This window comes from Molothrus ater, chromosome 1 (genome assembly GCF_012460135.2).
Source record: "Molothrus ater isolate BHLD 08-10-18 breed brown headed cowbird chromosome 1, BPBGC_Mater_1.1, whole genome shotgun sequence".
Lineage (NCBI taxonomy): Eukaryota > Metazoa > Chordata > Aves > Passeriformes > Icteridae > Molothrus > Molothrus ater.
Window position 1 is genome coordinate 22,037,679 of NC_050478.2, and position 24,404 is coordinate 22,062,082.

A 24,404-nucleotide genomic window follows, 5' to 3' on the forward strand; every position below is an offset into this window, starting at 1 on the left:
CTCTGCAGGTTTAGACCTAGACTCCTTGGTTAGGCTACTGTCCCATCTGGTGTACTTGACCAAAGCAGATGTGGAGGAAAGATTAAACACAAAGCACATGATTATGCCCCACTTTCCTTCTACTGCAGCCTTAGCCAATGTATGTCACCTGAGGGGCTGCCTGAAGCTAAAAGGTTTGTCTGTGTAGTAACCTCAGATAGATGTCTCTGCCAAATACTTGTCAAATATCCCCTCAATTCCATGTAAAATTTCACCATCCAAACATTTTTTATTTTGGCAACGCATTCTGTGAATCTGCCATCTGTTGTGTGAAAAACTACCTCCTATTCTGTCTCTTGAAATCTGGCTCCTAAGAGCTTGATTTCATGGTGCCTAGCTCTTGCTTCTTAAAAGGTTAGGAACTGTCTCTTCCTTTCTGCCCTGCCCAGGCCACTCTGGAAATACGACGACTTTGTCTTTTCCAAGTTGTCTCCTGTCCAGATCAATGAGTCATACTTTACACATTTGTTATTTATGTGCAAGTTATCCCTTCCCTGTTCTGGAATGGTTTAAGCTGTTCACTTTTGAATAGTAAACTCCTGAATTATTTGTGTACTGTTTTTACTGGAAGTTTATATGCTTGTACTGGTGGGATGTGCATCTCCATGTCATTATAGATAGACATATTTACTGTCCAGAGGATTATGTTTCTGATACTGGTGCTTCTGGTCTAAAATGTTTGTAAAATTTTTTGTTGTTGTTTTTTTGGTAGGGATTATGTTTGTGAGAGGCAGGAAATTTGTTATGTTGTAATGCAGCATTTAGTACTTTCAAAATACTAACTTAGAACTTCAAGGAATATTGTAGGAGTCAACAGTAATATTTGATGAGGCAGAACTAGGCATACTGAAAAGCTCTCAAGATTCCTTGGAACTTGTACTGAGACTAAAAAGTCCCTGTCAAAGATAAATATACCCAATGGATAGAACTATATTTAACTATAGGATCACAGAACAGTTGTAGTCAGATGGCACCTCTGGAGATTGTCTTGTCCATCTCCCCTGCTCAGAAAAAAAGTAGACTAGAGCAGGTTTCTCAAGGCCTTTTGCAGTCAGGCTGTGAATATCTTGGGGATACACATTCTCTAGCCTGCTTGGACAGGCTTATTTAATGGGGAAAAAAAGAAAGAGGAAAGAAAAGTTTTCTTTAAATAGTTTCCTGTGTGCATATATTTCTGGTTTTGTCCATTGCCTCTTTTCACTGACTATCACAAAGAAGAGTCTGATTCCATCATGCATACACCCTCCCATTAAACACTGATGCACATTGCTACAGTTCTTTTCCCTCTTCTCTTCAGCCCTGAACTGAGCAATCCCAGCTCCTTCTGTTTCTTCTCATACCAGAGATGCTTCAAACCCTTAACAGTCTTTGTGGTGATGAATTACACTAGTAGCACTTTGTTACCAGCTAATGTGAACCTGTTTTCTTAACTCAGCAGGAGTTCAGAACAGAGACATCCATTCTGTGTCTCTGAAAACTACCTTGTTTTTAATACCTTTTTTAAAACATGGGCACATATAAAACATTTTTCCACAGGTTTCAAGGAATGTGCACAATTTTATGTAGTATAGACTTACTGTATTTGGTTTTAATTGGCAATTTTTAATAAGTTACTAACATCTGACAGGCTGGAACCTTCTTTGTCATTTTAATATGTGATTCAAAATTTCAAAGAAACTTTAAAATAACATTGGATATTTTATTAATAGTAATTCTGCATCCCTTTCATTAACTACAAAGATCCATGTAGATATAATCTACTCTTACCCTTGTGTATTATCTAACATCTTGCACCTGTTCAGTTGTAGAATTTGGATTTTTTTTTCTCGTGACAGTTGTTTTTGAAAGATGAATTAGTGTTTCTTGCTGGTGGTTTTCCTGTCTCTCATTTTTTCATCATTTTTCTACTCTTCTGTAAGAGTATAAATAAATATATGATTTTCCTGTTGCCTACTAGGAAATCTCAAACTAATCTGTTTAAAGATAAATAATTTAAAAACCTACAACAAACCCAAAATAAAATTGTATACATCATAAACCAACAAGTATGAGCATGCATAATCAAAAGTGGTTTTGATTGTGTGTTCTTCAAAGTTTTCTAATAACTTACATTTTCAGGGTTATCTTGAAGAATTGGTACGACTCAGAGAAAACCAGCTGTCTGAATCTGTCTCACAGAATAAACTGCTGTTACAAAGAATTGAAGATATGGATCTAGCCCATAAAATGGAGAAGGAGCAGCTGGAATATATCATTGTGGAACTGCAAGACCAGTTGTAAGTTAGCATAATGGAGAAGCATTGCTACAGCAGCATTACTTAAATTATTTAAGTTATATAACTATACAATATGTGGAGTTTCTAATCCTGTGGAAATGAGTCAACTTCTTAAAGAAATTGATGTATTTTAGCTTTTTTTTTTATCTGACAAGTCTTGGATTTGGGAATGGCTCCCTGGAAACCATAGTAGTGTAAAACAGAATAATTCTGAGATTAAATATTTAAATTTTTTAAATCTGACATAGCTTACAGTAACTTGCTTAAATTTTATACACATTTTTATAAAATGTTCTTTATATTTCATTACTCCTGGTTTTAAGGCTACCCCTAAAAATATCGAAACCAGCTACCTTTTGAAGACCATTTTTTAAAAGTTAGGCAAGAGGAGTAAAAAATATTTATTTTCTTTGGCTAGATTTTAATTTATTTGTGATGGCTCGGACACGGTAGAAGTGAGTTCCGATAGTCCTAAAACTATTCAAACTGGCAAAACATTTCACTATCACCTTTTCTTCAATGCAAGGCAAAATGCTAAAACAGTAGAAGGCTTATTTTTTATTTTTATAGCATATGTGATTTCTAGCATGATAAATATTGGAGTATCTTATGATCATTATACAGTTTATCCTCTCAGCCCTGTCTGTTCATGAGGCATTTCATGTCTGTTGGGTGGGGAGGTACTCTCCTTTTGCAGAGACATTGCCACATTGGATGGGTCTCTGAGCAGCCTGGTGCAGTGAAAGGTGTCCCTGCCCATGGCAGGGTGTTGGAGCAAGATGATCTGTAAGGTCCCTCCCAGCCCAAGGCATTCTGTAATTCTGTGTTTGAAGACCCAGGCAGATGGAACACTAAGTGATAGGTTGCCATGAAACTGCCATTCAACTGCAGCAGTTGAATGTTCTCTTCATAACAAATATAAAACAAGTTGTTTTGCCTTAAATATGGATTCATTTGTTAATGTCTGAGCCATGGAGTAACACGGCAGCCATCTGAGATCTTTGAAACAATCCATCATAGAGAGAATATATGGAGACACCATCCAAAAGGGTCTTTACTGCAAAGTAAAATATTTCAAGCTTGTAAGCAAAGCTTTGAGGTTTTTTCCTGCTGCTCTCTCTCTCATGATAGATCATTTTATTGCCAGTGCTTGAAATGGATTTTATGAAAATGTTCAGGAATATGGAATTGGTATTTTATTTAGGCCAAATGCAGAGTTGATTAAGAAAAAAAGATGTTTTTCCAAATTTCTTTTTTTTCCCTCTGATTGACTGTAAGATTTTGAGATATACCTGTTCTTGAACTTTTCTCTGAACTTGCTGATGTGCCTAATGATTCATGTTATACTGCTTTGGCATCCCTGGTTATTTGGGGGACGTGGGGGAAGGTGTAAACTTATTTAAACCTACACTGATACTGGAAATTTTGAATGTTCATACCTGCTGTTAAATTTTAGCTGAGATGTATGCAGTCAGACTGTTCTGAAGATCTCAGCCTTTCAGGTTTGATTTTGTTTGATGGCTTTATTGTGTAAAGGCTCAAATTGTGGAATAACCTCTTGTATCTTGACAGTGTTCTTGTATATCTGTTTGTGAGACACTGCAGTCAGGAGTCTGAACTACTCTAGATATTTGGAGTATAATTTTACATTTTTATGGCTGTGAGTGTAGTGTGCCTGTCAGGTGAGGGAGAGTAAGAAATATTCCTAGCAGGTTTATAATGGTGAACATCATAATTAACTTATTTTAATCATATTTGGTATTTATGTTGGGTTTTTTATTCCAACCAAAGGTAATCTGGCAGCAGAATGTGTTTTATCAGTAATATGTCTGTAATGAGGCATGAGTTTTGGCCAATTGCTTTTTATGGTCCAGTCATTTTAGAATGATGTTAAAGTAATACCAAAACTTAGTGTTTTGCTCCCCTACCATTACTGGCATTTTGAAGCAGTGAATGTAAGCTGTAATCTGAATTCTTCATCAGCAGATAAGAGCAAGTCTGGGACTGTAATTCTGCCCAAGGCATACTGCATTGCTGTTTGTAAAACACTTTGAGATCTGGTTTAGGATTGTTTGCTGTGTAATTGAAACTATTATAAATAAACATTCTATACTTCCTTTTTGATGATGCTCTTCTATTCTACTGGCTGTTGTTCTTAAGGTAGCGAGGTCTATGACTTCAAACTTTTGTTGAGTAAGGTTTTCTTGAGGTTTCCAAAATTATATTTCACAGGCATGAAAAGCAAAATGTTTATGTATCTTGTCAGTGGACTTGACAGAATCTGAGTCTATATCTATTTCTGCCTTCCCCCACCAAAAAAAAAAAAAGTAAGGTGAGGAATAGAGGTCTGACTTTGTTGACCATATAGGCTGTTGCTGTTGCTGACTTGGAAACCAGTTAACCCAGGATCAACAGATCAACAAGGCCTTCAGGTTAAACATTAGATTTCCTACAGAGAAGCTTTTCTGTATGCACGTTCACTAAGGGGGTTGCTGCAAAGCATGTAATAAATATGGGGATAGGACATCAGAAAAATTTGGAAGGAATTTTTCTTTTACAGCTGCTATGCTTCATGTTATGCAATTTTCAGTACTCTTAACTTTGTCTCACGCACTTGAATATTCAAACTACAATGAACAAACAACATAGTTTCCAATTTAGTTAAAAGAGCTCATCCATTTTACAGATCTCATGAATACCATTATCTGGAAAATGGTGAAGCTGAAAATTTATCATTTAGTTATTCACAAGAGTAACTTTTTTTTTGTGTCTCTCAGCTTAATTGCATTCCTTAGCAATATGCCCACCCATCTGGGGATTGGACCTCTTACATTGCTGGCAGGTATCTGATGGCAAATTAAGTTGGAAAAGTGAATCTGCAATAGACAACCTGATTATCAGTTCAGCACCCTTAAGCTAATAAACAGCTGATCAGGAAGAAGGTTCAGACTGGACATTGGCAAACATCCCTTTACCCAGAGGGAGGTCAAACACTGCAATAGGCTCCTGGACAGGTGGTTGATGCCCCCAGTCCATCAGTGTTCATGAGGCATTTCAATTTTGTGAATTGTAATAATGATGAGCCACTCAGGCCCTTCATTTTTTTTCTTCAGATGTCATCACTGTCATGTGTTTTTTTTCCTAGAACTTGAATTGAACACTACAGAGCAGTGCTTTTGGCTCCACTTTTCTCTAAGAATTGTGTATTTTTACAGTGAGGGTGAGGCAGTTCTAAAGGCCCTAAAGTATGTAAAATTAACTGCTCTGAAGTGCTTGAAAATAGCAGCTCACAGGAGGACAGCCAGGAGAAGCCTGTGATCCATGGCATGTCTAGATGAAAAAATAGTTCAAAGTCTGTAACATTCAAATTACAGAATTGTCATTTGATGGGATAGGGATCCCAAAGCATCAAGGAACTGGATCCTGGAGTATTTGAAATGTACAGAGGCAGACATTCCTGCCTCCTCTGTGTTTCTGGAAAGAAATGGTGAATGTCTCTTGAAGCACAGGGACATTTGATCACACCATCAGTAAAAAAAATTCTAAGAACCTCCACAATATAGATATAATTATTTATAAATTATATAAATATACTGTTGTGCTAATATATTATTTGCATTCTTAAACATACAAAAATAGAAATTGAAGAGTTTAAGATAAAGATGAAATAAAAAATTTACTTTGTTATGTAAATATGTTACATTTTAAAAAATTTGTTAGCAGTACAAGAAGGATATTTTCCAGTACCCCAAACGATTATCTTCTTCATCCCACTTTGAGACCACTGCCTTGAAGGACTAGTTAGGTCAGTCAAAGATGTGACTGGGCAAAAACATTGGCCCACAATATCCTTGCATTAAAACTCTTTAGCTCAGCTTAAACAGGCTTTTTTCCCCCTTAAGGTGATTCTTAGTCTTTCTTTTGACTAACACACAACCTGTGTTAGGACAAAATCTGCTTTTGTTACTTTCAAGTTCAGATTCTGCATCTGAAATTGATATTTATATATGTTAAATATTGATGTATGATTACAAGAGAGATTCATTAATTTCCTGATTGGCTCATTTCCTGCATATTGACTCGCTGATGCTATAAAAATTGATCTCACTGATGTTATAAAAGTTGATCATTTTAACCTGCAACATCTTTTTAAAAAAAGTGAAAGGAAAAAGGAAAGCATTGTATGCAAAGCAGAAAAACTCTCAAAATGCTTTAGAAGTTTTTTCTTCTGCTTTGATTTTTGCTGAAATGAGAACAGTAATTTGTGTAATGTTTACCACCACAGGTTTCCTCCTAAAGAATTTTTTCAGGTTTTCAGGTTGGTGTGCCTGGTGTAAGATGGTATGGCCACTTTGTCCCCATTGGTGTAATTTTTTAATCAATTTATCATATTTATGGGAAAGTTATTTTGTACATTCAAAATAATATATGTTTTATGTACATATGACTGTGCTATATTTTATACCACTCTTTTTTATCTCCCTCTACTGTTTCTTTGTAGATCCCCATCTTGTTATGGTGTTCTGTGGAGGGAAGAAAAGTTAGGGGGGAAAAAAGTCAGTCTTCCATGTTTGGAATTCTGTTACTGGTTAAGGCATAGATAAGCATCAAATTAAATTGAAGGGACACTCACATCTTATACTGAATTAAGCTTGACTGTGGAATTAAGAATTTTTTTAATGTGTTGTCATATCTTAAAGATAGGTTTAATTTGTCTGGCTGTTCCTTCAGAATTAGCTTTTTCAAGGTCCAAACTATGCTATTCCTCCATTCTTAATGTCTTAATATAACATAATATTTGATTATATTAATAATACTTAATATTTTAATATCCAGCAATACTGAATTTTCTATCTGAATAATACAGCTGTATTTGTAAAGAGAGTAAATTCGGATGAGATTAACTCCAGGCAAAATTAGCTTCTCTGTTTCAAACACACCATGACCTACCAGGTCTGTTAAGGACTACATGAAGGAAGATACACTATATTCTCTTTTAGCAAAGATGATTTCTTTTCAGTGGATGGTCATGCCCCATTTGGTTAAAAAACTTGCTTATGAAAATGGTATCTCTGCTTGTCTTCACTTTGTCAAGATGCTGTTTGTAAACTCTCTGGAGTCTGTGGTGTGCTGCTGTGAGCAGGCAGGGCAGGGTCAGAGGGGAAGGCACAGGGCTGTGGAGGATGCAGGCTGTAGCTGGGCTGTCAGGGCTCTAGAGGATGCAGGCTGTAGCTGGGCTGTCAGGGACAGGGCTGTAGAGGATGCAGGCTGTAGCTGGGCTCTCAGGGCTGTGGAGGATGCAGGCTGTAGCTGGGCTGACAGGGCTGTGGAGGATGCAGGCTGTAGCTGGGCTGTCAGGGACGGGGCTGTGGAGGATGCAGGCTGTAGCTGGGCTGTCAGGGCTCTAGAGGATGCAGGCTGTAGCTGGGCTGACAGGGACAGGGCTGTGGAGGATGCAGGCTGTAGCTGGGCTGTGGAGGATGCAGGCTGTAGCTGGGCTGTGGAGGATGCAGGCTGTAGCTGGGCTGACAGGGACAGGGCTGTGGAGGATGCAGGCTGTAGCTGGGCTGTGGAGGATGCAGGCTGTAGCTGGGCTGACAGGGCTGTGGAGGATGCAGGCTGTAGCTGGGCTGTAGAAGATGCAGGCTGTAGCTGGGCTGTGGAGGATGCAGGCTGTAGCTGGGCTGTCAGGGACAGGGCTGTGGAGGATGCAGGCTGTAGCTGGGCTGTCAGGGCTGTGGAGGATGCAGGCTGTAGCTGGGCTGTCAGGGACAGGGCTGTGGAGGATGCAGGCTGTAGCTGGGCTGTCAGGGCTGTGGAGGATGCAGGCTGTAGCTGGGATGTCAGGGCTCTAGAGGATGCAGGCTGTAGCTGGGCTGTGGAGGATGCAGGCTGTAGCTGGGCTGTCAGGGCTGTAGAGGATGCAGGCTGTAGCTGAGCTGTCAGGGCTGTAGAGGATGCAGGCTGTAGCTGGGCTGTCAGGGCTGTAGAGGATGCAGGCTGTAGCTGGGCTGTCAGGGCTCTAGAGGATGCAGGCTGTAGCTGGGCTGTAGAGGATGCAGGCTGTAGCTGGGCTGTCAGGGACAGGGCTGTGGAGGATGCAGGCTGTAGCTGGGCTGTGGAGGATGCAGGCTGTAGCTGGGCTGTCAGGGACCAAGCAGAGAAAAGCTTCTCCAAGGAAATGGAAGCAGAAGGTTTTGAGCAAAGGCTTTGAAATTTAGCTGTGTTTTGTGTCTCCTTGTGAGTAAAACTTTAATGTGGGTTGCCTGGCTTTGTAATCCTAGCTCAAAACCTAAATCATCAGGAGAAGTAGGGAAGGTGGATCAATTTTTTTTAGCCCTCTTGCCTTCATTTCAGATAGTCCCTCTTTTAAGGCTTTTTTCAAAGAAACTGAATTCTTCCACTGCTTAAGTACAGTAAATCCAATTTGTTGCAGCTGCTTTACTTCCTCACTGAAAGGAAGTTGAAGATTAAATTTTAATCTTTGATCTTGGTAAGTTTCTTTCCTAGAATGTGAAAACTGAGAATGCAAATCCTTTCCTTTTAAAGCTTTAATGGATCCTGCTATCAAACCCTAATTCACATTAGCCATGCTTTTATTTGTAATGCTTCCTGTCTGTCCTCTGCTTCTCCCTCAAGTTTGAGCAGCAGTTTGAAATCCTTAATATTGCAGTTTGCTTGATTTTCAAGTCTTTCTTTTTCAACTTGTCTGTGTGTGGGTTTTGGGATTTTTTTGGGTTTTTTTTTTCTTTACATCATAGAAAAAATATTACATATTCTGAGAGATGATAAAACTTTTGTTTAGGCAGTGTTTTGAATTTTTTTTTGGTGTAACTTTTTCTTTTCAAGGTTGCTGCAATATCATAATCCCATTCTGTTTTACAAGGGTGTGAGTTGACAGCAAGAAGGGAAGTTCTGTTTTTTGTGAGGTGGAAATCCAAGAAGTCCTGGGTGTTTCCTTTTTTGCAAATATAACTAGGAAAAGTTCAGCTGGGCGTAGGACATAGAGAGATTCCTGCAATTCAGAGAGAAACATACAGGGCAAGGTGCAGAACTATGCACAGTTAAACAATTTGCAGTGAAGCCTCCAACATGATTATTGTGTTCTTAGAATCCACATGGGTTTATTGTGCAAAAGGAAACCAAAAGTTTCTGGGCTGATAGCAGCCTGAAGGAAAGGGCTTACTCTACAGGATGCAGTAGATAGAGAGACATTTATTTTTAACCCCTCATATTTTACTCTCTTATTCCTAACTATTAAAAGGGGGTGTTAAAAGGTTTGTTTTAAAATAAACCTTAACATTCTAAAAAAAGTTTAAAGCTTTTGAGGCTATTGGTGCCTTCGAGGATGTGTTGGAATATTTACAGGAAAATGTTTTCTGACTCCAGAATGAAAAATACTTTTGTAAGGAATCTGCCTTCTGCTCCCTTCTGCCCTGCAGTCCCCCTTGGTGGGTTAGAGACCCACAGGGACTTTTCTTTCCCCATTTTGCATACTTAATGACATTAGCATGGCAGTGTGTCCCCTTCTAGAAGTCTAATGTGTAATACTAAAATCTGTTTTTATCTTTTCTCTCTTCTCCCATAGTTTCACTTCTATGGATAAAGGCATTGCATAGAAGTACCAAGCAAGAAAGCTTTAAATAAGTTACTTGGACATTAGCACCTTATGCATTCCAAACTCCAGAACATTTGTCCAATGTAGAATTAAAAGATTGGGAACAGGGAAAAGTAAGGCCTTTCAAAATAATAATAATAATGACAAGTATTGAGCCTCTGAAGGCCTCAGTACGATGCAAATGGTGTGCATTCATGATAGGAAAGCAGATTGTGTGGATTAGGAGTTCCTTCCTCTGTCAATATACCTGAACTGTGGCAGAAGAAGAGTACTTGCTTTGGCATAGCAACACAGCACACATCAGTGTCTTCCTCTTCTAATTTCACAAGAGAATTATCTTGTGTGTGGAACCTCTGGTGAACTTGAGGTTTTCTTGTCATAAAAGAGTTTGAGTAACTTGATGCTGCAAATGGAGGGATTAGAAAGAAACAGATAAAAATTATGGTAAATTAATCATGGTGCATAATCATTAACTGCTGGATTTCAGTCACAGAGCCTGAATTTGATTTCTTTGTGCTTTATCTGTTTAGATAAATAACCTTGCCATTACCATTTGCTTCTGAGAGTCACAGGGTTTTGTGCTTAATTTCTTAACCTTCATATTCATCTGCTGTACATTTCCTTCTGTGTTCCAAAAAATACTGATGGGAAAAGCAAGTATTTCATATTGCTTATACATAAATGAGAAAAGTTGAGCAGAATTTAATCTTTTCTAATATTTTTAATGCTAGTTACATGAATTCAATATCAAACTAAATGGGCTTTAAATGACAAATAGTGAAAAAATGATAATTTTTTAAGGTTGGAAGAACACCAACAGGTTAGAATGGGGAGTAGAGGCTAGTTCTGTATTTGCAGACATTATTTTATTATTGATATACTGAAGGAGTATCTCTGCAATTCATCAGACAAAAGAAATTGATGTTTAAATTATCCTACCTTCAGATTTATCTTATTAGATTTATTGGTTTAAATAAATCAGACCAGGAATTAAGTTTCATCCAGTAGGAAAAGATTGCAAATTCCTTTTATACTTTCAAAACAAAACTATAAGTTTCTCTAAAATACAAATAGTTTGTTCAAAAGAAAGGTGAGTTACAGATCACTGTGCATACACATGATTGCAAAAATGTTGGAGGTTTTTAAAATTATGAGTGGTATTTGTAAATTTAGGTTACAACTTGTTTTTCCAGTTTAAACTTTGTGTCTTGTGTTTCTTCAATATTTTGTTAAAATAAAGCACAGCCTAAATGAGTTCCAGAAAGGCTTTAAATAGATGCAGGGAAATGCCTGGAGTTATAACCAAGAAAATACAATCATTGTGCTCCCTGATTCCTAAGCAAGAAGCTTGTGTTGGCTGCTGTCCTCTTTTGGCTAGCAAGTGGTTGAGATACAGACAGGTGTTTTTTCTGTTGGCCATTGAGATGTTCTTATGCAACCACTTAACATTGTAATTTTTCATTATGTTGTTATCCAAATTATAACTCAAATTATGTTGCATGGATTCTGTTTCTAGTGTTGATATCTGATTGTGGATTTTTGCTTGGGGTTTTTTTTTCATTTCTTTGCCTTTTAAACAGATTTTTGCCCTCCTCTTTTTTTTATTCTGCAATTTCTAAGATTTTGAAGCTCTGCCTTACTGTTTGCATAGTTTGGCAGCTTTATTAATTCACATTCAACTGCCAAGAAGGACTTATATTACTTAAGGCTTGCTGCTAATAATTTAATTTTTTTGTTTGTAATTAAAACCTTTGCATTTTGAAAGAGATTATATATGCTAGTTTTGGCAAATACTTGCCTATGTATGTAGAAGATTAATCTTCCAATTACCCTGTTGGATATCTCTCATGAAACTCTTGCTGTCTTAATATGATAGTAGAATTTTAAAGAAAAAGTGGTCATTCAGTCAACCTGAAGTTACTTAACCATTTTGCAGTTGTTTCTCCTGTTTTTACTTAATTCAAAGGAATCAAGTTAAAATGATAAAAAACTTTTTGAGAATACCAGTTTTCCTGATCTGTTAAGAAGAAAGTTCTTGATTTATTTTTTTCCCACACCCTTGTAGAAATGTTTTTTTAAAAGGATTTCAGCTATAAACAGATGTGTTGTATTTACATCACTGACATAAGAGGAAAAGAATCCTTAAACGACAAACTGAGCTTGAAATGATATTTACAGAAAGCAAATTAGACAATCTGTCAAAAGAAAAGCTTGTTTGCTAAGAGTCCTTCATTTCCCAGCAGAGATGAGATGATGGTTGAAGAACTGAAATCTGCTCTTTACTTTTTCAGTAGTTTGGTTGCTGATCAAGTTCATCATTCTTGTTTTCTGTCAAGACCTACTGTCTGGGAAAACTGGTTGTGTTGTGCCTGCTGTCCTCCTCCAGAGAATCAGGCCTGGTTATTTGTCCATGGACATGAAGAGTGTCAGTCACGTGCTGCAGTGCCCTTTTAGTGAGCATATGCAAAGTTAACATATTATGGTATGTTTTGATCCATTCTGGATGTCTGTGTTCAGAAGCAAAGTCTCCACTGCAGTTAGCCTAGCACTCAGGAGTCCAGCTGCTGGTATTTCAGTTTAAATTTCAGTTTAAATTTCAGACAGTTTAAACTTCCTCAAGTTATCCAAAGGTCAAGAAAATCGAAGCCTCTATTAAATTGATAACTAATTTTGTTAGGATATAGTTCAAGATCTCTCCAAGAGACAATAAGGGAGGATTAAAAAATGCTGAAGAAGCTCCAAGGGCATCTGTTCTGTGGCCCAAGTAGTTCAATGGCTGCAACACATGAAGATCTGTTGGTCAGTCAGAATAAGAAAATGTGTTGCAATAGGACATTCCTGCTTTTTTTTTCACTGCAGCAACTGCCTTTTGGAAGTCTGCTGGCATCTAACTGCTCTGGCATCTAGTTTGGGGAATAGTGTGTCAGTGTACAGGGCACAAATCTGAGAGAGATGCTATATTGCAGCATCAAAATCTACTGGTAAGTAACTGGTTTTCATACCTGCTGATCTAATTTCTCAAAGTCCAATGACATACCAGTCCAGACAGCTCACTGCTCTGCTAGACTACTGACAGCTTGGGAGTTCCCTTTTTATTTTGGAGTTGCTTTTACAGATTTTAGTTATACTCATGTATGCTATCAATTTGAGTTTGCATTCCATATTCCCTGTCCTAAATAAAGTTTTTAAAGCTTGTTCTTATGCAAATGTTTTTTATTTTTTTTAAGCTTTTATTTTCACTTTTACTTTTCACTACTCAGGTAGTTCTTGAACTGGAACACTCATCTGATGTAATTCCCTTTCTTAGGGAATTAGTCTGTTTGGTTTATTTCCTGTCTTCATCTGCTGGTAGGAGGGCAAATTGCCAACTGGACTGGCATTTTCTGGATTTGGAGAAATTAAACTTGCAGGTAAGAAATTACTGGTTTTTCATAGGTATAATTGGAAACAGAACTGACTTTTGTTTTGTTGAACGAAAAAAAACCTCTGTAAATGGAACTTTAGGAATAGGCTTCCAATGAGTCTGTATTTGATTGCAAGGGAAATTGGAAATCTGGTATTCCTGAAATTACTCCAGAAATTCTATGTGGTTATGGAAAGGCTTTTCTATATTATCTTGGGCTAAACTTGGATTGAATTTTATTTACTTATTTATTTTTAAGTTCCCATAGGTAATATAATTAGAGTATAGTAAGTGACCAGCTCTAATCACTTATATAATTTCTGTTGTGCGTGCAGGAACCCAACATACAGGTTGTCTTTTGTCCCTCTGTCTTGCTATTAAGTCAGGTCACACTTTCAAGATACAGAAGTCTTAAATGTGTTAATTCAAAGCAGTAATTTCTTAATCTCTTGAGAGGCAGCTGAGCTGCCAAAAGCAATGCTAGTGCAAACAGAAGTGTTTCTGGGTTTATCTTAAGAATTAAATTTTAAAAACATAAACACAAACAAACAGAACCACAAAAAAAGTCTAGTCAAAAAAAAAGCTATTTTTGATGCTTCATTTACACAGTGGCCCCTAACATGATTGTGCCAGAACTTAAAGGCAGCACAGATGGAAATAGGCAGTAATTTGTCAATTGCATTTTATTTTTTTGTGTGTACTGTACAAAAATATATCCTGCATCTATCCTGAGCAATACTGCATATATCCTGAGCAATACTCTCAAAATGTTAAATCATTAAATAACCATTTCGAAATAATAAAAGTTGAGGAAATCTGCAAGTAAATATTCTGGAGAGTACCTGACAAACACAGGGCAAGTGGACAGTAGAGGAGAACGATGTTTATTGGAAGACTTCACCAATCTTACATTTCCTAACTTCTTAAATACACAATTAAAGAATTGAAAGTCAAGAGCATACAGAGATATTTCTGGGAATAGCTGTGTAAACCTGATGAATGCTTTGGCTGCTTCTGTTATTCTTGAATAAATGTAAGTAAATTTACAGGCCTGGAGGGAGCATATGTATCTGCAGACACTTACTTCCGCCCGGGGAGTATGTTAGTATTGATTAGTCTCATCAGTAATAGGCAGGAATTCTCTTTTGTAATAGGCAGGAATTCTTTAACAGGATGTTTTTACTGAACAGGTTTTTTTTGTTTTTGAACAGGAGTCTAATTTTAATGGTAGTTCTTGGTATCGAGAAAAAAAATTACAAATGTAAGGCAAATATTGGTTAGTTTTTAATAATGTACTTTAGTACTAAGATGTTCTCATCTCTTTTGCTGGTTGTTTTGCCAAGGAAATTATTACTTGCAGTAGTATTTTCAATTTGTGTGGAGTTTTTTCTTTTTTTCAGATATTAAAAAATCCTACCACAATTCAGGTGGCCTAAATGTTATCCTGGGACAACATGGCGAGACTTTGTCTGTTATAGTTCCCTTATACATATATATGTGTATATATATATATGCATTATGGAAAAATCTATGCTGTGAAGTAGTACAAAGCGTATTTGGTCATTTTAAAAGAAATGCCCTGCTTTCAGCTGGAATAGAGTTAATTTTCTTCCTAGTAGCTGATACAGTGCTGCTTTTTGGATTCAGTTTGAGATTAATGTTGGTAATAGACTGATGTTTTGATTGTTGTTGAATGTTCTTTTTCTACCTATCTCTTAGCAATTTCTTTATTTTATAATGTTTGCAGAACTTGAAACCCTATATGAAGTTATCTTACAAAAGTGTTGTTTGGGGTGAGGATTGCTAAGGGTACATCTGTTAACTTTCAGATTATGGAACAGCTACTGCTACTTTCTTACCAACATGATTGTAAAGAGATGGAAATAATTGTAATCATAGAGGATACCACTTAGTTGGATGAGAGAGGGGAAGCTCACAGGCTCTCAGGCAATCAAAAATTTTTTCATGGCTAGATTAGAGAACGTACCATAAATGGATTTAACCCCCCTGCTCTCATTATAAGTTCTTAGATAATCCTCCTACAGTGCACAAAACCTCCGCACTCTGCAGTCCCACTGTGCCAGTCCAGGATACCCTGTCCAGCCATATCTCACACACTGCCTGTCTTTCATCCAAAACACAGCCATACAATCTCTTATCCACTGTATTCTCCATGTACCAAATGCCTTCCTGAGAGTACTGCTTTTAGCCACTGTTTTTATCTTCTTTTCCAGACTGAAGAAGGAGTTAACAGCTTGGTGTATATGCTTGTTTTCACTCAGGTTTAATTGTATTTCCTTGGTTTTTAACTTCCTCCTTTAGTAAATCCTATTATCTCTCTTACCCTCTTTTCATTTTGGAGTGTCCTTGCTTTTACTCCTATATTAAATGGCTTAACTTACTGTCTACAAACCTTATCTTGCATCATCCTTAAATACTCACAGCTACAAAACCAATACAACCATATTTTATTGAACTTTGTTGAAAAATATAACTGCATACTCACTGCAGTCCTGGTGCAAGGAAAAGTCCTGCCTGAAACCCTGCAGTACATCTGCCCAGAACTGGCCAGCCTGGTTACAGTGTTTGCATTCTGGGGAACAAGAGCACTACTGTAGAAATTCAATATGCCTTGGATAAAATAAGTTGTCCTTGGAGAGCTCTTAACCTCTAGAAAGTGTTTATCTTGTCTGAACAAGAGCAGGACAGCACTAGATAGTCTTGCACAGCTTCTTTTCACATTGAGTTTTGAAATTTGTATTTGCTTTTTTCATTAAAACTTGATCATATTTTCTTCCTTTTTAACTTTTTCTATAGCAAATGCTTTTGTATCCACCTCTTTTCCTGTTTCTGAATACTTGTAGCAGGATCATTTTTCCTCATGATCATTTAAACTTGATCATATTTTCTTCCTTTTTAACTTTTTCTATAGCAAATGCTTTTGTATCCACCTCTTTTCCTGTTTCTGAATACTTGTAGCAGGATCATTTTTCCTCGTGGTGATTAGGAGTGTGAAGATTCTGTATGCAAGTGTTGACATGGCACTTAGGGACATGGTTTAGTGCTGGACTTGGCAGTGATGGGCTTATGGTTGGACTCAATAGTCTTTTTTTCCAGAATAAATGGTTCTGTGTTTCTGTCCACTTTAATACTTTCACTCTACAAATAAGTTTGGTTAAACAAAAGCAGTGCCAGTTTTTGCATATCAAGAGAATTGCTGTCTGCAGGCAATGCCTCTAGAATGGCTCTCTGCTGCAGTGGAAACTTATGAAAAATGTCTGCAAAAGAGCTAAGAGCTAAATAATTTAAAAAGCTGATAAAATAGATAGTAACTAATGGCATCTGATGTGAATATTTTGTCTAACTTTTATTGTCGATTCTACTATTCTATATATATTTGATACTGTGCTTGGACTGATTTCATAATTTCAAATCTATTTTTACATATTTTTAAAGATTCAAAATAAAAGCTTTAAGAGGACAATGTTTACTTCTCAAATATTTAAGAGGAGAATATTTAGTTCTCCTCAAGTTTATCTATCTTGCTGTCTGGTTTTCTTCCTGAGCATGGTAGAGTGGTTTAAGAAGTGATTAACTGAAACGATCTTCAAATGTTATGTTAAAATTCCTGGAAAATTTTGATGACTCTTTGCTTCAGAATTTCTTTGTTCACACAGTAGGATGTCAAAATTTGTGGAATATAGAATATAGAAATATTAGATAAATTCAATATCGAAACCTATGTCAAATGCAAAAATTCCACTATTATTAGGAACTTGTCTGTATTTGTGTGTCTGTGATAATGTGTCTGTGATAGCTTACAGGGGTTGTCCAAATGGAAATTTGCGTGTCCATGTTAGATGTGTGAATTTGTATTTAGGCACTGTGGGCATAGTTGCTCATATAAACTGTGTCCTGTTTTAAAACTCCTGTGAAAACATTCAAGATGCCCTTCTGAATAAGGAGGTGATGTAATGTACCTGGCAAACCTCATAAAAACTTGCTATCTCTGTGTTTCAGTTTCCTCAAATCAACAAACCTGTGGCAGCTCTGTGTAATGCTTGATGTTCCCCAGGGGATTGGGGTTTTTACATGGGGAAGTGAATACCATGCAAGATACTTGAAATTATTGAGAGCTTTGGGTCAGCAAAGTGGTTATTCCTATAGACCTCTTAGGAGGGTGAGGGTGTGGATCCCTGGGTAGAAAGGTTGATTGTTTACCTGTATGAATGCTGAGGGAATTAGTCATCTTGTGAGAAGTTTCTTGAAACTAGTTTTAATTATGGCTGTGCTTCATCTCTTTTTGTGCAATAAAACTCTGAATCTGTCTCCTCTGTGAAAATCAGCTCCTAAAAGGTCCTTACTGAGCTTACTACTGTCTTACTTTACTGTTTTGTGGGAAATTTGGGCTCTTTGGACACTGTTACTTGCCCTTACAGAAGCTCCTGTCTAAACAGTTCAAATACCACCAGAATAAAAACTGTATTGTAAAAATAGACCTGTTGACAATGTTATTGGAAAATTCAAGTAAATGTATGTGTGCCATGAATAGTTATTTAATTTGCTGTGCAGTTTGGCATTTTGGATAGCAACATGGCATTTGGCTTTGAACTTCTGAGTACATTTGGTATGGAGATGAGTAAATTAGCTTTTTGCTTCAGGCCAGAGATAGTCAAACTCCTTGCAGAACAACATTTTACTATTGTCTAGTATTTTGTGGATTAGAGAACTTACAAAATCCAATTACACAATGCTCTTGCTTTTAGTTCTAGTTATTCTACAGCAGTATAAGGGCAGATCAAAGGTTGCCTTGTGCTGTTGGAAAAAGCCTGGTCTTGTCTTGGAGCCTGAAAAACTATGCACTTCCCTTATTTCAGTATGGCTTTTGGCAGGTGATTTCCAATCCTGGCATATTAGCTTCTTCATTTCTAGAATTTTAGAAAACTGATTTGCTTCATTGGGAATATGAGGCAAAACTAATTTGAGCATTTTAGGTCTTCAGTTTACACTTTTTAATATCAGTTATAGACATAGTTACTAGAAATTGTAAGGTGATAGAATAACTAAGTGCTATATTTTGCCTGAAAGCATACAGTGGAATGAACATGTCTGGTTTTTAGTTCATTCTGAAAAGTATTGAAGGGGGGATGCAAGGGTGTTCAAACTGCAAAAAAAAATTGGTGTTGAGGGAAGCACATCATATTCCCATAGTGGGCTTGCAAAATAGCTGACCTGTTAATTACCATTATGCTGGCAGAAAGAACCTTTTAAATGCAGTTGCCTTTCCTTATTGCTTTTGTAGAAGAATTCAAATGTCAACTTTTTTTTTGTTTGTTCCTAAATATGTCTCAGTATGTTTCTAAGCTGTTTCCCTTAGCAAAAGTGAACAGTTTAAGATGCTTTGTGAAAATTGCAGTCTGTTGGTCACTTGAAATAGAACATCTGGATGGTCACTAGTTGTGTTCCCCTAGGCTTGGGTTTGGTCCTGTTTAACATCTTTATTGATGATCTGGATGTGGAAATTGAGATCACCCTCAGTCAATTTGCAGATGACACTAAGTTGGGTGGGAGTGTTGATCTGCTGGAGGGTGGGAAGGCTCTGCAGAGAGATATGGACAGCCTTGATCAATGGGCTGAAGACAACTGCATGAGGTTCAGGAAGGTGAAGTGCCAGGTCCTGCCCTTAGGCGACAACAACCCCCTGCAGTGCTGCAGGCTGGGGAAGGAGAGGCTTGAGGGCTGTTTGGCAGAAAGGGGCTTGGGGGTGCTGGGTGGCAGGTGGCTGAACATGAGCCAACAGTGTGCCCAGGTGGCCAGTGGCATCTTGGCCTGTATCAAGAATAATGTTGATTGCTCTCTACTCAGCACTGGTGAAGCTGCACCTCAAGTACTGCATTCAGTTTTGGGCCCCTCCTTCCAAAAAGGACATTGAAATGCTGGAGCGTGTCCAGAGAAGGGCAACAAGGCTTGTGAAGGGTCTAGAAACAAAATCCTGTGAGGAACATCTAGGGGAGCTGTGGGTGTTTAGTCTGGTGGAAGCTCAGCAGGGACCTCATTGCTCTCTACAGAAAGGACTTTGTAGTGAGGGGGGTTGGTCTCTTCTGCTGTGGCTACAGCACCAGGACCCAAAGGAATGGCTTTAAGATGAGACTTAAGAGGGGAGATTCATATATTAGGTATTAGAAAATTTTTTTTGCTGTTCAGGTGGTCAGGCTGAAATAGGTTGCTCAGAGAGATGGTGGAGTCACCATTCCTGGAGGTGTTTAAGAGACATCTGGGTCTGGCACTGGGTGATGTGGTTTAGGAGTTACAGGGCAGTGCTGGGTGATGGTTGGACTGGATGGTCTTGAAGATCTCTTCCAACCATGATGATTCTATGATCATCTATGTCCTGTTTTTCCTTTATCTTAAGGAATTGCATTTAATAGACTCTTTTTTTTTTTTGTATTTACAGAACTGTGCTAAAGAATAATGACTTGAGATCAAGACAAGAATTAACTACTCACCTCACCAATCAGTGGCCTTCCCCAGGAGCTCTGGATGTCAATGCTGTTGCCTTGGACACTCTACTGTATAGAAAGCACAATCAACAATGGGATGAGTAAGTTTCCTATTTATTTTTATTCCCCCTTAGAGGAACAGGGAAACTGAAAATTATGTATTTCCCTCAGCATACTTTGGAACATATCCTATTGGAGTCACTTGTTACAATGTACAAGGATTACTGGTAACTAAAATAAGTTTATCTTGTTTTCCATAAAAAAATTTCTTCCTTTGCATTAATTTTTTTTTAAAGGCAGAAAAATAAATCACTGCTTTAGGAAAGAACTGGCTTTGGAAATAAATAAGAATAGTGTTTAAGATAAGAAAGATTAACTGCATAGTGTTATTTTAGAAAACTTTGTTTACAGAGAGTTGAAGATACCTAGTTAGATCTTTAAATGTGTTGCTATCAAATATTACTTGCTTTGCAGGAAAAGTTTTCAAAGTCTGGACCAACTTTCAGCAGAAGTTAGTCTTTCTCAATCCTCTCTGGATCCAGGTCACTCACAGGATGGGAAGCAAGATGGAATTAACTTGTTAAATGAAGGTACAGAGCCAGTCTAATGTCCTCCTTTAATTTTGTTCTTCATAGTTCTGAACTTCAGTCCCTGTGAGACAAATTTTCAGTGTGAAGAAAATACACCTTGAAAAACATGTTTTTCATTGTTATGCGAAGTGTTTCAAATTCCCTAAGAACTCTGCTTCAAATAAGTTTGGACTTATGAAGATACACACCCCACTCCTCTGTATTTAAAGCTAAACTTCAAATGTCTTGCACATCTCTTCCTTATCCATCACAGAATCAGGTCAGCTTCACTACAAGGAGATCTGCTGACATCTTTCTGCTATAACAAACTTTTAATGTTTCCTTGTTTTGGTTTTAAAATAATGATTAAATGCACTTGGTTTGCAACTACCACTGTCATTCTTACATCTTGTACTTAACATTTATCTGGAGATGCAGCCTGACAGTGTTTCCATTAAAATAGAGGAACATGATATGAACTGGCTATATAAATGTGATATATGCACCCACCCCTTTCAAGCCTGGATGCTTATCAAAGCTTAACTGCTCCATCTTGTGGGCAATTCTGTAAAAGCAGGAAAATGTTGGAAGAATTGTGAAATAGGAGTATTTTGGGTGTAGAATATAAATTGTTATAAAAGAATCCTTTTTGTATCTCATAAATTTTAAGCTTTAAATAGATTTGCCAATATAAAACCTTAGTGTTACATAACTGCTAAACTTTCTTTTTTTAAAATATCAAGGATATTTTTTTTTTTCTTTTTAATTGTGAGCAGTATTAAAATCTAATTTAATCCAAGACTAATTTCAGCCCAGCCTGTAAGGCATGGGTGGGGATCTCTGTACCACCTGGATAGGGAAGGAGGTGTGGTGTAAGTTGTCTTCCCAGTCACATTTATGAAACTTGCCTGCGCTGAAGCATACCATGGAATTCACAGTCATGTAGATTAAACAGCTTTTTATGTCCTCTCATTTTTTTATGGTGAACTAATCTTGTGCTGCAAAAACTATTAGCTTAATTCTTATTTTTCTTCGCAGGAAAGGAAGACACTCCATCATTGCTTGGTCTTTGTGGCTCTCTTACGTCAGTAGCAAGCTACAAGTCTCTCACAAGCCTGAAATCAAGTGAATACCTTGCAAGTCCCACGACAGAGATGACAAGTCCAGGCTTAACACCATCCTGAGATGCACACAAGAAGGAAGAGCTTTATGTTGTATACATTTATGTTCCATAAGATGACTTGCAGTGAAGACTGCTAGCTGAGTTACAAAATAAGCTGCTTTATTTTTTCTTGTCATGGATACCTTTATAATTCATAAATCTGGTCAGTTTTCATTTGCTTCTTCTTTCCCCCAGAGGACTTTTCAGATATTCTATTTTAGTCTGGAATCATTTAAATCTCTTGTTCAGGTACGGAATGTATAATCTGATGTTTATGACTGGTTTTTAAAATGAAACAGTTGAAAATCAGACCCATACTTAAATGCCATCAGCTTTGTTTCTCCTTGCACTAGCCTGGACTGGCTCTAGCCACTGTACTCTGCAGTGCTTTAAATATTTATCAACTCCTGCAGAAGAGACAGGGAATCCTGAACACCAGTTTCTGCAGGAAAATAAATACCTAAAAATCCAGCTTTTCATCTGTGTATGTTGTGTAGGACCTCAAATAGCATATTTAACCTATCAACAGCTTCTCTCAAGTTGACTCAGTGTTAGGTTTTGCATTCCTGTTAATATGGCACTTAGGAGATGTCCCAGTCACACTGAAACACAAACACTTGAAACTGCATGTGAATAACAAATGTAACTTGATCATATAAATCAAGCATACACAGAGATTTGTAAATGATGAGCAAAGTCTCTAAAAATGCTTTTAAGTGGCCTGGGTTACAGATAAACTAACATTATGCAAAAAGTTTCTTGCTGGAAGGATGGGGGCTATGGATGATGGGGGTAAGCGTCTTGCAAAGTTTGGATTCTGTGTTTATTGGCAAGATCCCAAGGAGAGTGAAAAAGGGGAAACAATGTAATGACTGTATTTGTGTGTTAAAAGACTTTTCTCATCCCTGTTGTAGTGCAGTAGGTATTTTTCTTGCTTAGGTAATACAGCAGAAATTCTCATAAGTCAGTTTTCTCAAAGTATTTGCCATTGATTTAAATTACTGATAGAAGGAAAAAAAGGGAGACATTTTTTAAAATGTAACTAACTTTCCAGATTACCCTACAGTTTCAAAGTTTGCAAAATAATTTTTGAATTGCAAACTATTCTTAATTCTTTGTAAGATACAATGGATCCTTTATCTATGAATTTTGCTAATCAAGGTAATGCTTATCAGTATGATTAGTAACTTTTTAAACAAAAGTGAAATGCATGTAAGTATGTTGTATTTATAAGTGCTAGGGAAAATGCTTTTTTGTGCCAAAGAAGTTTCATTAATTGTTTACATGAGTAGCTGCAATACAAGACAGATTTTTAATTATTGCTTACTCCTAGGTGTTTACAGTATGTCACTACACTCTGCACATGTTTAGTTGATTTGCCTCTTGGGATGGTACCTTGGCACTACTACTTTAAGCTGGGCATCATAGGGTGGGCTTGAAAGAAAGAAGATTCATTCTTGCTTTAACTGAAATATTTAGTCTTTTTAAGTAGGAGGCTATGCATTTCTGGAACTCAAGGCACTGTTGGATTTAGCTAGAGGATAAGAATCCATCTCCTCAACTCTCTAGTCCATGCTGCTGGAAGACACTACATCCATGGCAGGGTACACAACCACTGATGCTACTTTAATGCAGAATTTTAAAGCAGTTGAACAAAACCACCAGGTCTTTCAAGCCCTTGTGTACCCACACAGGTAATTTCACTGTAATAAACTCTGACCATTAAATCCTTTCATACGCCTTCAGAATGTCCATTACTTCATGGAACTTTTTTTTGTTATCACATTAAGCACCTGTTTCTCGAGTAACATTATTAAATATAAATTTGTAAATTAGAGATGCATTTTTACTACAAATAAAATGAGGGAATCCAGATTCCACATGTTAACATTCTGCATCAATGTACAGTGATTTAATCAGTCTTGTTTGCTGTTAAACACTTCCCATGCCACATCAGTGTTTTGGAGGTGGCAGTAATCATGATCTTCAGTCATGTTCACTGATGGCTCTTTTCTTAGAGCTAAATGTGTTGTTTAGCTGAAGTCTTTTATGTAGTCTGACACGTGTTTCTGGGTGTCATTTTGTGCATGGGCAATCAGTTATGTGCATCTTTCTCAGTTCTAAACATTAACCATTTTTTAAAAATTTTAAACTGCCAAAACTGTATGTTTTGTTGCCTTGACGTTCCATGAATGTTGCATGTAAATTAAAAATTTTGTATCATCACTAGTTACAAGGTGTTGTCTCTGTTTTAATCACACAGGATAAGGTAAAACCATTCTGTAAATTACAGCATTACTGAGTTTATAGCAAATACTTTTCTTGCACAAGGGGGAGACTAGTTTTCTTGCTCTGTATCATTCAGTGTCATCCAATATCTGCTGCTACTATGTGCTCTTAGGCTTTATTTTGTAAATTTACATTCAAAAGTCACAGTGGAAGATCAACATTAAGCATCGCCTCTGGCAGCACCCCTTGCCTAATGTGGTACCTAATGTCTTTACAAGTAGAGCATTTCAGTGTGTGAGGAATTTTCACCATGAACTCCATTTCTTGGGTAAAGCACACCCAAATGACAGTGTCTTAATGATCTGACTACTGAGTTACTTTTGTATCAGCACCCCCCTCATGAAAATACACAAAAAAATAGAATTCAACAACTGCATTGAAAATGCATGAAAAGAGGGAGGTGTAGTGAGGGTAGTTAAATAATGACTTAAACCACACAGAGGCAGCTCTGATTTAGTAATTCGAGTGCCTACAGGCAAGTGCAGTGCTGCAGCTGTTCCTACCAGGAGTGCAGCACACTGGGCAGAGGGGCGCAGGGCTGAGTCAGG

At 37.3% G+C, this 24,404-nt stretch overlaps 1 protein-coding gene across 1 annotated transcript in view; it reads left to right on the forward strand.

Moving 5' to 3' along the window:
- RUNDC3B (RUN domain containing 3B) overlaps nucleotides 1-23,796 on the forward strand; it is a 51,690-nt gene extending 27,894 nt beyond the window's left edge. The window contains exons 8-11 of the mRNA XM_036378844.2: nucleotides 2,158-2,315; nucleotides 19,791-19,937; nucleotides 20,311-20,426; nucleotides 21,444-23,796. Of these exons, the coding sequence (XP_036234737.1) occupies nucleotides 2,158-2,315; nucleotides 19,791-19,937; nucleotides 20,311-20,426; nucleotides 21,444-21,589 (567 nt within the window). The 3' untranslated portion in view covers nucleotides 21,590-23,796. The remainder of the gene's footprint in view (nucleotides 1-2,157; nucleotides 2,316-19,790; nucleotides 19,938-20,310; nucleotides 20,427-21,443) is intronic.
- The last annotated feature ends 608 nt before the right edge of the window (nucleotides 23,797-24,404 follow it).